The 16,178-nt window shown below is 39.1% G+C and overlaps 1 protein-coding gene across 1 annotated transcript; it reads right to left on the minus strand.

Moving 5' to 3' along the window:
• Positions 1 to 4,270: 4,270 nt before the first annotated feature.
• Positions 4,271 to 15,798, minus strand: LOC146558128 (vesicular inhibitory amino acid transporter-like). Its single transcript, XM_085246842.1, has 8 exons — positions 15,695 to 15,798; positions 14,697 to 15,387; positions 8,696 to 8,832; positions 8,362 to 8,488; positions 7,767 to 7,969; positions 6,576 to 6,813; positions 6,150 to 6,312; positions 4,271 to 4,590 (listed from the first exon to the last, which is right to left on the minus strand). Exons 1-8 carry the CDS (start codon positions 15,796 to 15,798, stop codon positions 4,271 to 4,273), a joined length of 1,983 nt encoding a protein of 660 aa, XP_085102968.1.
• Positions 15,799 to 16,178: the final 380 nt, after the last annotated feature.

Genomic DNA, 16,178 nt, shown 5'->3' on the forward strand with positions numbered 1-16,178 from the left:
ACTGACCTCTGGCTAGACACACATGTGTCTTATGATATTTATATGGACGTGGCAGGTGTTGGCTTAAAGACTTTGTCAAGCTGTCAACTGAGTATGTGTGTGTCTCAAAGTAGAATAAGGTTGTAACACGACACCCATACACCCAGAGACATTTTTATTATATAGATGCACCTGTTCATCTGCCATTTAACACACATTTCTAATCAGCCAATCATGGCCGGAGGAATGAAAGTCTTTTTGCAACCATGGTTAATAGAAATTTGGTGGTCTTGAGATAGAATTAAGGTTTTCAGGCACTTCCACATTAGTTTTATTTTTCCAACCTGGAAGCTATGCCTGTGTTTTGAACTGTCTATGGCAGCAGTTCCACCCATTTAGACATGTAGACATGGTCAAGATGACCTGCTGAAGTACAAACCGAGTATAAAAATGGGGAAGGAAGGTGATTTAAGTGACTTTGTTTGTGCTCAGAAACTGCTGATTTACTGGGATGTTCTTACAGAATCAACTCTTGGACAAAGTTCAGCATTTTTATTATAATCCTTGCACTGATTTTCCTAAATCTTGTCACTGGCATATGCTGTCAATAAGTTAATAATAATGAAAACTAAACATTTTGAAACTATAAAAAACTGAAACAAGAAAATCCAGTCACTACACAAGTGTAATAACTCTAATACTTCTGATGGAAGGGTCAGAATTCTGTGGACACAGTAATGATCCATGGATCAATCCTGCCTTATATTAATCATTCAGGCTGCTGCTGGTGGTTTAATGGGATGTTTCCTTGGCATGCTTTGGCTTTAGGCCCCAACAACTGAGCATCCTTTCATTGCCACAGCCTACCTAAGCATTAGGCACGTTAGTATTGTGCATCTAGCTTCTTATTACTACTTACAGCAGGGTAGTACACTATATTACAAACCCCAAAACAGTCACCAGATCTCAGCCCAATCGAGATGTGCTGGAATGGGAGGTTGGATGATACTATGTCAATGCGGACCAACATTTATGAGGAAAATTTATAACTTTTACACGAATTGCTTTGTTTTCAGCGTTACTATAGTGCAGCACAGTATGTGTTTGCTTGTCTCACCAGTGACTCAGAATCTCTGACTAAGAGTTATCACATATCCCCGAATAGAGTTCCAAGAAACACAGAAAACTTTAATTTCTCTTCCCCTCCTCCTCAACTGTCACTTTCTGTTTGCCCTTTCTCAGTCTTATCTTTTCCGTTTTCATTTTTCATTCCTCTCACTGTTCATATTTTTGCTCAGTAGATGTTTTTTTAACATGGTGAAAAATTTAACTACCTTGGTTTCCTTTGTAGTTCTTTTAGGTTTTTTTTAATCTATCTCAGTTCATTTCAGTCCACTTCCACAGCGTGCTGAAAACACAAACAACTGCCAAACCAAACCCAGAATCACTCCCACCTGCACACACACAAAACACACACGTGTGTGTATGTGTATATATATATATATATATATATATATATATATATATATATATATATAGGTGTGTGTGTGTGTGTGTGTGTATGTTAAAAATTCAGGCATTGGAAAAACATAAGTCAATTTTCTCCTGCCCAGGAGAAGTAGATAAGCAATAATTTTTCATATTTACTCCCCCCAGAGACTAATTAGTTTCACAACAACGATAAGGTGCATACATTTTTATATCTAACAATTGTGTTTTACAATAATAATGTACAGTTAAAGGGTATATCTTTAAGTTTCAATTACAACATATGTTACACTCTTTTTGCCATCTCTTAAAGAAACCCTTAACCATGTTTGATATTACCCACTCTGTGACGATTTCTTGTTTAAGGAAAAGAATTTGTCTGTGATGTCAAGGTCAAGCCTAAGTCTCTTTCTCGTTACGTCTTCCCATAACAAGTCTGTGTGGGGAATGATATTTTAAAGGTTTGTTGCTGTAGTCGATAAAATGTCACAGCCACGGCCATTTGTGAGCAATGACTCCATCAGAAGCCATGAGAAACACACAGCTGACTTGCTGATTTTCACTTCATGTTCTTGATTCAGTCTCAGCATTCACATTTACCCTTGGAACTGTGGGATTTGAGTCTGCCTGTTGCCACAAAATGCTCTCTATTAAAAGTATCAGAATATGCGATATGGAGGAGGAAGCTTGTTGCGCATAAATGTAGCAGTAGTTTTCTTCCAATAGTGAATATTTGCTTTTATGGAATAATTCAACTCTTCTGTGGTGGAAATGAATTTTATTCACACACATTCAACACTGAAGATCACAGCATGCACATACACTGATTTAGATCATCTATAAAAGAGGTTTCAAGATCATGTTTGAATTATCTTCTTTTATGAAATGCATTTACACTTCTATATTTTTTCACCTACATGCAGATTATAATCTAGCAGATCTAACAACAGAAAGGTCACAATATCAGTTTTGTCCAGAATCAACTGGACTTGGTCTTCTTAACTTTACATCAATGCTCAGAGTAACAATTCAAAATGTATGAACACTGCAAATGTCTTGAATAACCCCTCATTTCTTTATGTTTTGCCTCCAGTGAGCCAGACTTTCTTTAATTTTTACGTGGTTTTGAGCAATAGTTCTCCAGGCTTTTTCTTTGGTCACTTTTTCACTCATTTTCATTCATTCCAGTCCTTTTACCTGAACATTTTCAGAAGATTTTAATGATTTATTTGTTTTTAAAACTGACCTTTGAAAGTAGCTAACTCAGACAACTTTGCAAAGAACTGATTTTAAATGGCATCTTTAGGCACTGTTAATGACTCGCTGTTGCAAAACTGCAAAGATAAAACGGTTTGACAGTGCAATAAAAAAAGAAAACAAAATATTAAAAAATGTTCACTGAGAATTTTCATTCCCAAAGATCTATTAGCCAAATATTTAGCACTCACACAATTTAGCACTGTTATGTGTCTGTCAAAAAAGTGTAGGATAAAAGATGGACTGTATCTCAAAGTCATGTATTTAAGAAACAGGAAAAAAAAATCTCAGTATGAGTCTACTGTTCTCCAAAGTCTCATCAGAGGTGATTTAAGTAGAAGTGCTGCTCTCAAGAAGTCACACTTAAGGAACTGAAACACGGACCAAACAGGGAACAAACCAAATGACACAAGAAGTGGACTGAAAATCAGTGGAAGCAGGTCTTATGGAGTAATGAGTCCAAACTTGGAATATTTGATTTGAAATATTGGCAGTATATAAAAAAAAAATGGAGGAGAAAGGTGCATTTCAGTGATGTTGGAATGTTTGCAAAAGTGATGCAATTGTGAACATTGTAAAGTACCATCAAATTTTTAACCACCATGCAGTGCCATTTAAAAAACAACAACATCTGAATGTCAATCTCTTCATTTTTAACATGACAATGATCTCAAGCAGACTACCGATGCATAAAAGCATACCTGGATAAAAAACACACAGTGAAACACTATCAGTCTTGGATTGCAATCCCCAGAACTCGGACCTCAACATTATTGAAGCAGCATGTGCCTGACAGACGACGAAGAAGCCTGGAGAGCTAAGACTTACTCCTGGAGACTTACTTACAAAGTTACAAGAAAGATGTAACGGTGGTCATACCAAATCTTGACTCTCAAGCTCATTTGAAATGTTAAGACTCTGTTTTCACCTCATATACTGTATTTTCATGCATGCTTGCATGTGTTTCAGAAAATCGCTGCAACTATTTCCTGTTTTCCAAGCAAAATATAAAGAAATAAGGGGTGGCTCAAGACGAGGGGTGTCCTGTAGGTTTTAGACGTCAACCTAGGTCAACACACCTGAATCAAATGATTAGTTAATCCAGGCCTCCAGAACTTCAAGACATGTTGAAGAGGTAATTTAGCCAGTTAAATCAGCTGTGTTGCATCAAGGACGCATCTAAAACCTGCAGGACACCGGCCCTTGAGGCCTGGAGTTGGACACCTCTGCTCTAGACCTTTGTACATTATTCTTCATTGACAGTTTTCAGAACAAACAAATAAAGAGAAAAAGAAAAAAAAGTACAATTTGTACGTTTATTGGATCCTAATATACCTTACAAGCCTTTTAAGACTAACAGAAAATGAAAAACAGCGTGCCTATTTTTATTTGTACTGTAAACTATGTTTGACAAGTACAGAAGGGAAAATATCTGCTCATACATTATTTTAATCCAGGAATAAATACAAAGAAGAACTCGCAGCTGTTCTTTAACGTGACTGACTTAAGCTATTAGCAAATTTTTGCCTTTATCCATCTTCACCTCCTATAGGCCTTCCAGTAGCCTTTTCACTGAACAAATCACACCAGACACACTACAGATGACCCCCAGACTCAGAATACCCACATCTATCAGTCGGGCCTTCACAGTAAGGCGGCTCCACTGCAGTCTAAGGTGAAATAAACACGGCAGTATGAGTGTCATTGCCGCCCCGGTCACGCTTCCTGTCAGACCCATCAACAGGGAGAACCTGGGCACCAGCAAAGCCAGCAAGTATGATGTCATCAACAAGGCGCCGCGGACCACAAGTGCAGGACGAGATACAGCTTGACCTCGGTGTTTGGAGTAAGACGACATGGCAGCATCTGAAGGGATTAAACCAGAGAAGTTGAAAAGATATACAGTGGTAACTGGTAACTGGTTTATATTCACTATCAAAGAAGCTTTTGTTGTTTGGTCTTTCAATTTATGGATCACTGAATAAGTGGGTGTTACTCAACCACAGCCATTAGATTTGGTTGGATTACAGTTGGGGTTGCGAAACATCCTACTCTGACTCATTGTTTTCCACCTGCACCTGCGTGGTGACTTTAATTACTAAATGACTGGAAACTGTTAGCCATGCATCATTAAATCATCATTGAGTAGTGTGATGACTACATAACTGTTGACAGTCAACTATGAAAGGTTTAGCTATGGTGACCCATCACCAGTATGTTGAAAGTTGGCACGTGTTGTAGGTTACTTTTAGCCTAATTTGTAGGGTTTTCCTTATTAAATTTGACTTACTGTAATTTTTTTCTTACTTCAAATGGTTACACTAATATCATTAGTGAAACACTCTCTGTTAGTCATGTGTTCAATCGTGGCTGAACGTATTGGAAGTATTTTTAGCTATTCACTGTCTGATCATATTTCTCACAGCATCAAAATGCACTAAGCCTTTAAATACATCTGCTGACACTGTTTAGTCACTGTAACTGCTTCTATTTCCTAAAAGGCTGTCACATTGATTTACCAAAACTGCCTTCTTGGGAATCATCGTTTCACTTGTTATAGACTCTTTTGACAGTAGGCATTTTGAAGTGCCATTACAGGGTAAACAAAGGTGTATTTACTAACAGCAGCACTGTGTAGTACTGTTTCATTGAGACAATCCAGTGTTCTGGTTTTGTGCATGCTAGCTCACTGGAATGGCTTTGACACTCCAAACAGAACAGGCTGTTATTAATTAAATCCACATTTAAGCCGCTATTATCATACGAAAATGGCCTCTGTTAAATGGCCCCATGTGGGAAGCAAGGTGGACACCAACTACAGGCATGGGTGGCTAAAAAGCCATCTCAGCTGGGTGCTCATAAATTGTCTTAGGCAGACTTGGTTTAAAGGGTTTATAGAAACAGGTTGCTATTTTTGACATCTGGGCTAATGTAGTCTTTCGTTCAAGAGTAACCTCACAGCATGAGGTGAAATACGACTGATCTGTATTTACTGGCATTTGAAAGGGTAAGCGTTAAGTTTGAGCTTGTCTTTTATGGGCCAAAATATCTGGAAGAAATCACAGCTTGATAAAGCAACATGTGACCTGCATGCTCTGCAGACTTTACAGTGGATTTATGGTTCCTTGTTAGCTCCCAAGCATGCTTTTTTTAAATTAAAAAAGGCTAAACTAGGCTAAACCTAAGGACCAACACCCCCACATATATTTGACACTAACTCCTGGTGACAAACAGACATCCACAACATGTAAACGTGGGTCTGCAAAGCCCAGTGTGCCACCTGCAGACTACCAGAGCACTACTGCCTTTAATCGCAGTAGCTTATGAACATTTGAACATCTTTTTAATTTCAGTGACCCACTGTTAGTTTTAGTATGTACTGAGACAGCACTAGGGGTTATGTTTGGGTTTTCTTTTGGTTTTACCTCTGAGCACACATGTTTGCAGTATTTCAGCAGCAGCATAGAATGGCAGAGGGTAGGACAGTTGGGCTTTAGCCAGCAGGCACAAATTGACTAGAGGTCGTAGGTCAGAGGGTAGATTGTCTGTGATGACCTCACTGGTTTCTGGTCCCCAGGTTAACACTGCCTAATGGAGGAAGAAAACAATCAGCCAGTCTGTTTGTCAACTTATCAGTTATATCAAACCTTAATTGCGAGATACAATTTCTGCTCTGTTTAAACGTGCATGTGTATTAACAGCAAAATAATAAGAATGAAAAGCTTTAAGCAAGGGAAGTGCTACTGCAAACTCACATGCTAATGTTACAAACTTAAAAACCCGCTTTTGACCATCATTTAACTGAAGCTTGTTAGCCTGTGCAATCATATGTTTTCCAAGTTGTCACTAACCATTAGGGAAAACATAGTTTTCATGATGCAAGCTGCTCCATGGGTCCACCCCAGCATGACATTAAACTGTCCCCTGTCTTCCATACTATCCTCTAGAGGAGGGAGGAAGATCTGCGAGGTATAGGAGAAGATGATGACACCGACGGAAACGAGGAAGTCCTCTGGATCCACAGAGAGAGACAGAGAGGACCAAGACCAGCTGCTGGCGCAACTCAAACAGTACAGCATGACCAATAGGCTGTGAGTGAGACAAAATAAAAGCTAATGAGAACTGATTAATTAAAAATTTATCAGCACAGTGATAAACACACACAAAAAAGTGGGGCGTAAAAATCCTAATTACGCCGAGAGGAAGAACAAAGTGATGAACTGCAGAAAAGAAAAACACAACAAATAAAGGCAGAAATTATTAACGGGGTAATAAATTAAACTCTCTGAAGGAGACAGTTTAATCAAAGTCTATCAGCAACATCTTAAACTATTTTAGCCCACTACACAAATGAAAAAAACACTAATAATTGTACCGGATGACACTTTAGAAATGCATTAATTTTAAGAAAGTACATGTAATAGTATGAGAATAGTTTAATTTACAGATTTACCATAAATCACTAAACTCTGAATTCAACACACTGTACTGTAGTTTGATACAAATGAGTCATACTAACTGATGTCATCATATCTTATTCATCCAGTCTACCTAATAAAAAAAAATGGATATATTGATGTTGATATTCAACCAGTTACACCAAAGCACTTTATGATTACATGGTTTTAATTACACGATGAATTAATCTAACCAGCACTGCCAAAGAGTGGAGTGAAAACCCAGGCTTTACAATTTCTGTTTTTCATGAACTGAAAGTCAAAGTGTGTGCTTTAAAAGATCAGACAGCTGTAAGAACCCTGGCAGCTCATAGACGCAACTCCGTGCTTCTTTTCTCATGCAAGACACCTGGTGTTAGAAATAAATCAAACAAGCAGGAACAGCGGCGTGTAGCAGGTGAGAGCAGACGACTTAAACAGCAGCAGCTGCACCGCGATCACACGAGCGAGAATGAGAGAGCAATTTAGACAGCGCGCCTTCCTCTCTTGATTAAAATGATTGGTGAGTTTTTAAGGCGATCAGGTCAGCCAGTACAAATTTGCTGGAGTGTTGGGACAAATGAGTTGCTTCTTTTATTCTGTCACCTGATAAGTATGTGAGCCAGGGAACAGAGGAGGCTGAGAGTGGAAACTGGTCTGAGATCAGTCAGAAGCAGACAGGGCAGAAGAAACACCAGAGACACGAGTGAACACACTGATCGAGGAACAGCCACCCAGGACAAACTGTCAAACAACAGGCTTGTAGAGACGAGTAGATAGAGGGTACAGGTCATCAAAAGTTCAATGACCTGAAAGACAGCACAGACGTATATTTTTACTTCATATATTTACTGTATATTGTAAGAAAGTAAATAAATGGCCTTTTTCTGGATACACATATAATATTAGTGCATCTTAAATATTGTTAGATTTTGAGTTATCTAAAAGTTAAGTAGTTTCAGGTTTTTTTCAGTGTAGAATGATGTAATTTCACTATCTTCTAGTGCAACTCAGTTTGAATAAAGATTCTTTTTGAATTCTCTCAAAAGTGACAATATTTTAAGACTCTGCCACAAACTTAGAAGATTGTTTGATTGTTTCATCTGCTTTAAAGAAAAGTTTCGAGTTCATACGTTATATTGCAGAGCAAAAAGAAAAAAAAGGAAAATAAAGGACTGTGTTACAGTTGAAGGCGTGTTACCTGAGCTACATTTACCATCAGACCTCCAACTCCAGACCAATTCGGCCACAGTCCTTTGCAGCAGGCCTCCATAATGTCCTGATAGCTGGTTCGGACCCGGACCTTTGAAACTGACCCAGACCCACCACTGAAATATACCAAAAATATACCAAAAACAACTATTTAACAGAACTAGTAATGGCCTCATTACTTTGTTAAAATGCTTGTGTATTTGGTAAATGTAACAGTTCCCTTAAGTATCTCATAAAACGAGACACTTAAGGTTACTTTTAGTAATGGGCTCACAACAGGCACTGTCATATTGATATTGATAACAATGTGAAAGAAACTCTACCTCATTTCTTCTTCATATAAACAGGACACCAGGGTTCTTCCTGTGTGGTTACAGACCCACGCTGAAAGAACCAACAGGACCAGACCCACATAACCTGACTGCACCAGGGCGAAGGGCAAACCCAGCACAAAGATACCCTTTGAGAAAAGAAAAAGTGCATTTAAAAAAATGTAGGTTTACGAGTAGGCTAAGAAAAGCTCGAAATGACAGACGAATCAAAAACAGCTTAGATGTTCATGTAAGATCATGTAAGGGTGAAATTTCTGGCTTAATCTGCATGTCGTTACTTCATCTTTGAAGGGAGAAATTTACTCAAAATAAAACAAACTTTGATGGTGGGTTTTGTTTCTGTTTTTCAGTGTATAAATTGTGCATAGTCACACATCACAGATGCACATTTTCAGTGAAAGTTCAGGCCAAAATCAAATTTGCACATTTTAAAGATCATCTTAAATGAAACCGCTCACATCAGGAGGTTTTTTTTAATACATGTGAATTCTACCAAGCTAGATAATTCAGAAATAAACAACCTAGATCGATAAAGTACACTACAACCCAGAGGGTAATTTCTTCTTTGTGTGCACACAAAGCTAAATTATAGACAGAAAGAAGGTGGGGGAATATCATTATCTTAGAAAATAATCCACCTTGAGATGACTGTTCTCATGAGATGGTACCATAAAAATAAAATTCCATTAAAAAATGTAATTGAAAGGTTTGATATTATTATAAAGAATATATCAGCATTACTGAAATTCATGCAATAATCATCATCATGAGACCCCAAAGACAAGAAATCTTAGTCAAAGTTAGATTAGGATCGTGCATACATACGTTAAAATATTTTTTTTTTAATGTGAAAATTCACAACCTAAAGTGGAAACTGAAGAGCAAAGGATGGCTGAGGAGAAGAGCGAGAGCAAAGAGATGAAAGGACTCTTCATGGTTGGATGATGAGGAGGCGAGAGAAGAGTTTTGGCTGGATGCCTGGAGAGTCTGAGGATGCAGGAGACCAGCAGGAGCAGAAGGAAGAGTAGAGTCGAGCTTTGGCCCATCACCAAGGGAAAATGTAAGTCACTGCCAGAGAGGGAAGATGGAGGAGAGGGAATGGAGGTGAAAGTGGGAGGTGAGGAAAAGAAAAGAAAAAACAGGGAGACTAGGGAGGAGGAGAAGGACACAGACAGGAGAGAAGGTTGGAAGGAGAGGTGCAGCCTCAGCGCCAGAGAGCATGAGGTTGGATGATGGAAGATCAGAGGAGACAACAAGCTACTTTGATGGAGTTGCTGTGTTTTGAATGTTGGAACACGGAGATATGCAGTCTCACTGAAAGAGTTGTGGAAGCACATCACAGAGCAGACATAAGCACACACTGTGGATGCATAAACAGACAGAGACACATTCTCTCTCTTTCAAGTTGCTATTTTGTAACTGGTGACTGTTAGGCATATGCTGATAGAGCTTTGATGTTCAAATGGAGCTGCTGGGGATGAAAGCAGTTTGAGAGGAATCTGACGCTCAAGTATTTGATTTCATCTCCCCGCCGCTCTCACTGCACTTCTGTTTCTCTGTGTTTTTGCCAGCTAATTCCTAATTGGTTACTCTGAGTACAACCAAAAGCAGCTTCCAATCACAAAGGGGTACAATAAAGGAAGAAACAAATCCCTGATTGGCTCGAGAGAAGCTGTAGAAGAAGTTTTACCCCTACCCCCTTTTATTCTGCCACAATATGACAACTCTAGTATCTTCTATTTACCCAATACTACCTTTATACTCTTTCATATCTTACACAGGAAGCATTGGCAAAACAGTGAGAGTTCTTTGGCATTACATGCTAATAGAATAAAGTTTATTGCACATTCACTGCACCATGCCTGGACTTCTGAGTTAGATTTCAGCTCCTGCCCCTCAGGTCATGGCCAGTATTTTATGCATGGACATGCCTAGTTGGCAAAAAGTGACAGAGAAATGTCTTATTTTCTGCCATGGGGGGATTAGATGATGCTGAAACAGGCAGGTTTGACATTTAAATAACTGAAAGTGACTTTTTTTAAAACCAGGAACAAAGAACTGTTCTCAAGTTCAATCAAACCTGCATTAGAAAAATCAATAAAACAACAAATGGATGTGCCTAATTCATGCATTTGCTGTTTTTCTCTTTTCACTTTATTAGGAACAGGGAGATGCTCATTGAATCTAATGACACGGCATATGCAACTCGATGGATTTAGGCATGAAGAAGTTGTCAAGATTATCTGTGGACGTTTAAATCAAGCCTTTAAATAAGCAAGAAAGGTGATTTGAAGTGATATGTAATGTCAGATGGTTGTTGGTGTCTGAGTATGGCCCATCTGGTTTGAGCTGACAAGAAAGCAACAGCAATTTGTAATTCATTTGTTGCAACCAACGTATGCAGAAGAGTGTCTCTGAATCCACAATACATCGAACCTTCAAGCGGGCAGGCTACGGCAGCGGAAGACCACACCATGTGCAAATCCTGTTGGTTGAGAAGATTAAACTGAGTCTAAAATTCACATGGGGCTACAAAATTGGTCATTGGTCTAACGAGTCACAATTTCTGCTGTGTCATTGGTATATATAGAATTGAATACATTGAATATAATTAGAATTTGGTACAAATAACATGGGTGGTTGTATTTTAATGGTGTAATGGTAAATGGTAAATGGCCTGTATTTATATAGCGCTTTACTAGTCCCTAAGAACCCCAAAGCGCTTTACATATCCAGTCATCCACCCATCCACACACTGGTGATGGCAAGCTACATTGTAGCCACAGCCACCCTGGGGCGCACTGACAGAGGCGAGGCTGCCGGACACTGGCGCCACCGGGCCCTCTGACCACCACCAGTAGGCAACGGGTGAAGTGTCTTGCCCAAGGACACAACGACCGAGACTGTCCAAGCCGGGGCTCGAACCGGCAACCTTCCGATTACGAGGCGAACTCCCAACTCTTGAGCCACGATCGCCCCACGTAGGTAGTACTTTCTTGGCACTCTTAGGCCCTTTAGTAGTTTAAATACTATAGACTACCTGAGTGTTGTTGCTGACTATGTCCATCTCACTATGCAAAGCATGATGGCTGCTTACAGCAGGATAACGCATCATGTTACAAAGCTCAAATCATCTCAAAGTGATGTTTCAGGTTTTTTCTCAGCATGACAATAAGCTCACTGTACTAAAATAGCCCCCACAGTCACCATATCTTAATCCAACAGAGCACCTCAGGGATGTGGTGGAGTGCGAGATTGACATGGATGTGCAGCTGACAAATATGCCGCAACTGCGTGATGCTATCATGTCAGTATTGACTAATGAACTAAAATGCCTGAGGAGCATTTCCAGCAGCTGAAGACAAAAGGGGGTCAAATCTAGTACTAGAAAGGTGTACCTAATAAAGTGACTGGTGAATATATGTATTATTATATTATCATATATTTCTTTAGCAAAGACTTACGAGTTGGTAAGTTCACTTGTTTAAGATGGCTTGATGTTCATATTTTTCAGTTATGGTTCTTTTTAGAGTAAATCACAATATATCTAGACTGAAAAACATATTTGATTTATAGAGTATCTATATTGTAACTGAAAAGTCACATGAGCGTGTAGTGTTGCTCAGTGAGTTCGTTGTCATGTTGTAGACAGAAGTTTATAGAGTGTCTGCATACGATTAGCCGATTCATCGGTAAACAATCAGCTATAGTCGTTATTTTTGATTTATCATTTCACTGATCGTTTAAAACTTGAAATGTAAAAATCTGATGCAATTAGTTCATTAAGAGCATTTTTTTAAACGGGGCGAATGAAAAACAGACATTCAGTTTGTAGCATCCCAATAAGTTTTTAATCTAAGCAAAGCAAAAGAATAAAGGAACAGATCCTCCTTTTCTCAACCATCTTTCCAAAACAGAACGAGTACATTTATTCCCCTCTGGCTTCTGTTTAGATCAGAAAATCACGACGACTTAAATTTTTCAGTGTGGCTTAAAGTAAAATATCACTTGTAAACAGAAAGCGTGTCAGTCGCAGCCATTCTTATTCTCAATAACATAAGGCCCATATCTCTAATTTGAAACGAAGACACACAAACTGGAGCTGCCTCATTAACAATCAGATTGGAAATCAAACTGAGTTTCATTATTCCCATGTCAGGAGCCTTGAGAGCTGGAGCTGGTTTTTGCATTTTGGCAGCAAATTTACTTTCTAATAAAAACTTTATTAAGCTGGCAGACAGTCAATTATATTGGCATCAATAAACCACCACAGGAAAGTACATATTTTCTTTTTAGCCTTGATAGGAGATAAAAGTGCTGTTCTTTTCCCATTATTTAGACATTTGTTAGCCAAACATCAGATCTGTGATTAATGCCATAATGTTTCTTTACACACCACAGATATCCTTTGTCTTTGATCGCTGCCATGTGATTGTTCGTCGCTGTTCAATATTTTAGTATCCAGTGAATATTAAACCATAACCTGACCGTCTGTAACCTCAAGTGAAAGCATTACTGAGCAGTTCATTTAGTCAAGGTCGCTGATTGAGACAGAGGGCTGCAGGTAATGAACAACCTATAAAACATTAACCAATCCAACAACCCTGGAAAGTGTTTGTGCTGAGGTAAAAACACGCTACATAAAAAGTATTCAGATCACACTGGGGTTTGGAGCTAAAATAAATAGCTGGGAGCATTTAAAAAGCCATAGCTTTAAATAAGCAATTTTAATCAGTAATACAGTATATATCACAAGCTGAATTTTCACTGGAGACCAGGATTCTGTGGCTTGCTTGGCACAGAAACCGAGTCTCTAAGGAAAACTGGAATTAAAAAAAATCTGGCACTCAGATATAGACTGCCGTAAACAAACCAAGCACATAAAATACTTCTCTACTAAAAATCATGTGCTAGAATATGTGTTATGTGCTTATACAACGGGGTTAACAGTAAGAGTTTCGAGCAATCGAACACAAAAGCATCTGATGCAAATGTACCTCCGCTCCCGAAGGAACATGTTTGCATCTTAATTAGTCAGCATTTACCTGCATATGACTGTGTATGGATGCATACACAGTATTCCTACCCTAATGTCATAAAGCATTCTCTATGGCTCCGGTGACACTGTTCAATTACACCAGAGTTATTCAGTTAAAACACACGTGCGTGCACACACACACGCATTTACGTGAATGCAGTGGTTGAATAGAGCCCAGCATTTAGAGCAAGAGAAGCTATTAGCATTACTGCCACGAGGACACGCTGTGACCGGTGAACTGCCATTTTTTTAAAAACGATTTTATCCACAGTTAATTTAATTATCAAGGCTCGCAAGTGCCTGACAAACAGCCTGCAAGACAAAAGAAAGCATTGTTCAGTAATATAAAAACACAAAAGGAGTAAATGAAATAGGCTGCTTCATGCTTTTTGAATGACGTGTGCAGCTTAACACCTTCACAGTTGGCATTTCGAGTTGTCATTTTTCAGAGGAAAAATAGATGTGGTGCATTTTCAGCTGCACTTAACAAAAGATGTGTTATCAGAAGACAAACATGAGGGCTTTCTTTAAAGTCCTGTTTGAATGCTGCCGCTTTAAATGCTGAAACACTGACTCAAAAATCTGAATTGAGTAAAAGCACTCAATAACTGGATTAAATAACTTTGACTAATGTCTTTTCATAACTGGATAAGTCATACTAGCAACATGCTGAGTTATTGCATTCATTCGGCAGGGAACAAATCAAGGATTGTGTGTCTGTAGCTGTAGGAAAGGTTGATTGGCATGATACAGGTGCGTGAAAGTTATAAAAGTGGAAGTCTGAAAAATGTGCTGCATTGTAACGACCTAAATTATCTGTATTGCTGCTTTACTGCTTTTTTTTTAATCACTTACATGAGGTATGGCATCATGAACTTCTAAAGCAGGGCATAAGAACTGTTATATTTTCTTTTAGGGAAAGCATTTTAACCATGCATGTGTGTATTAGTGTACCTGTATAGCATTGGTGATGTTCCAGCCAGCCTCCCAGGCTGTGATGGTGGGAGAGGGGTTCAGACCCAGGGTGCAGGTTTCAGGGCTCTGAACTGAAGTAACCAAACTCATGCTTCCACTCTGTTTTTCAAGGCGTGTACAGAGCTGAGACGTCCCTTCTACGGGTTTCTCCCCCTCTTGATTCTTCTCTACATCTCCTGAAACTCTCCATTTTACCACTTTCCCTCTAGGAAGCCCAGATGGTCTGATGGACTTCTTCTTGTTCCCCTGGTTCTGGTTGGAACCTTGATTCTCCCAACTCTCGCTTCCCATCTTTTCACCTTGCATCTCAGATAATCTTTTTTCTTTTTCATAGTTTCTGGTATTTTCCAACCAAAAGGGCTCTTCAGTAGAGACTGCGGAAGTTATGGTGAAGGTCTTGGTTCCAGTGGAGATTACAGTAGCCCTGGTTTCTTTAAAGGCTGGGCTTTCCCATCCTAAGGGGCTGGTGGCTCCGTTATGAGCTGCTATAGAGGGCTCATCTTTGCGTCTGTCTTCTCTTGATGACGGTCTGCTGTTTATTCTGTCATCAAAATGTGGATTAATATTGCTTGTGATGTTGTTAAAGGCTGATCTGTTGTCCTCACAGTAACTTCGGTTTAACTCATCACTCTGGGTCAAAACCAGCATCTCTTCATCTCCTTGAAAGAACCTGTAAATCAAAACCTCCTTTGAGAGCTCATGATTCCTCCCCCATCTTTCATTTTACAAAGAACTTCTAAATAATTTTTTACTCCTCCAGAGGTTCCACACATATTCAGACAGATAACAAAATAGGAAAAATATCAAGAAGTATGAAAATAAATCTCAAACCGTCAATAAAGTTATATCAGTTGTGAGAAAATGAATCTATAAAAGTTCACGAAAGTTATGTTATTATATGTATAACATTACTGTAAAATATAGTTCATTTTTAAAGTGAATTTATATAAATAAATATATCTCATGATGTCACTAACCTTGTTGTTCGGTCCAGGTGCAGCCTCGACATAGCCCATCCCCACAGAGACCCAGCAGCACTCCAGGGCTGCTCAGGCCCACGAGCCCAGTGAAGAGAGCCCATCTTCAGCCTTCGTGTCTGCAGAGTAAGCCTCTCTGTCTTTGGAGGTCTTAGCCTCCGGGGGAGCTTAACTCACACTGGACACATAAACAAGCCCAAACAAAAATTCTCACCCAAACACACACAAATACAGGAGTAACATATTCACTCAAATTAGCACATCTGTGTAAGTACTCAGAGTCACAGGTGTGTGAATTGACTGACAGGTTGATGAGCTGTAACATTATAATATGCCAGTGCTTTCAGCGGGGAAGAAGTAAACAGCTCTAATGGCCCTGAGTACACTCAGGGAGTGGAGGCCATTGTAAACAAGTAAACAAGAAACACCCTGAATTCCCGTAGACAACCCTACACCACTACATTTACATTTGTCTTACTGCTGC

The sequence above is a fragment of the Mchenga conophoros genome, linkage group LG15 (genome assembly GCF_057382185.1).
Source record: "Mchenga conophoros isolate Kocher_MC1m ecotype Shallow Benthic linkage group LG15, M_conophoros_male_GT1.1, whole genome shotgun sequence".
Lineage (NCBI taxonomy): Eukaryota > Metazoa > Chordata > Actinopteri > Cichliformes > Cichlidae > Mchenga > Mchenga conophoros.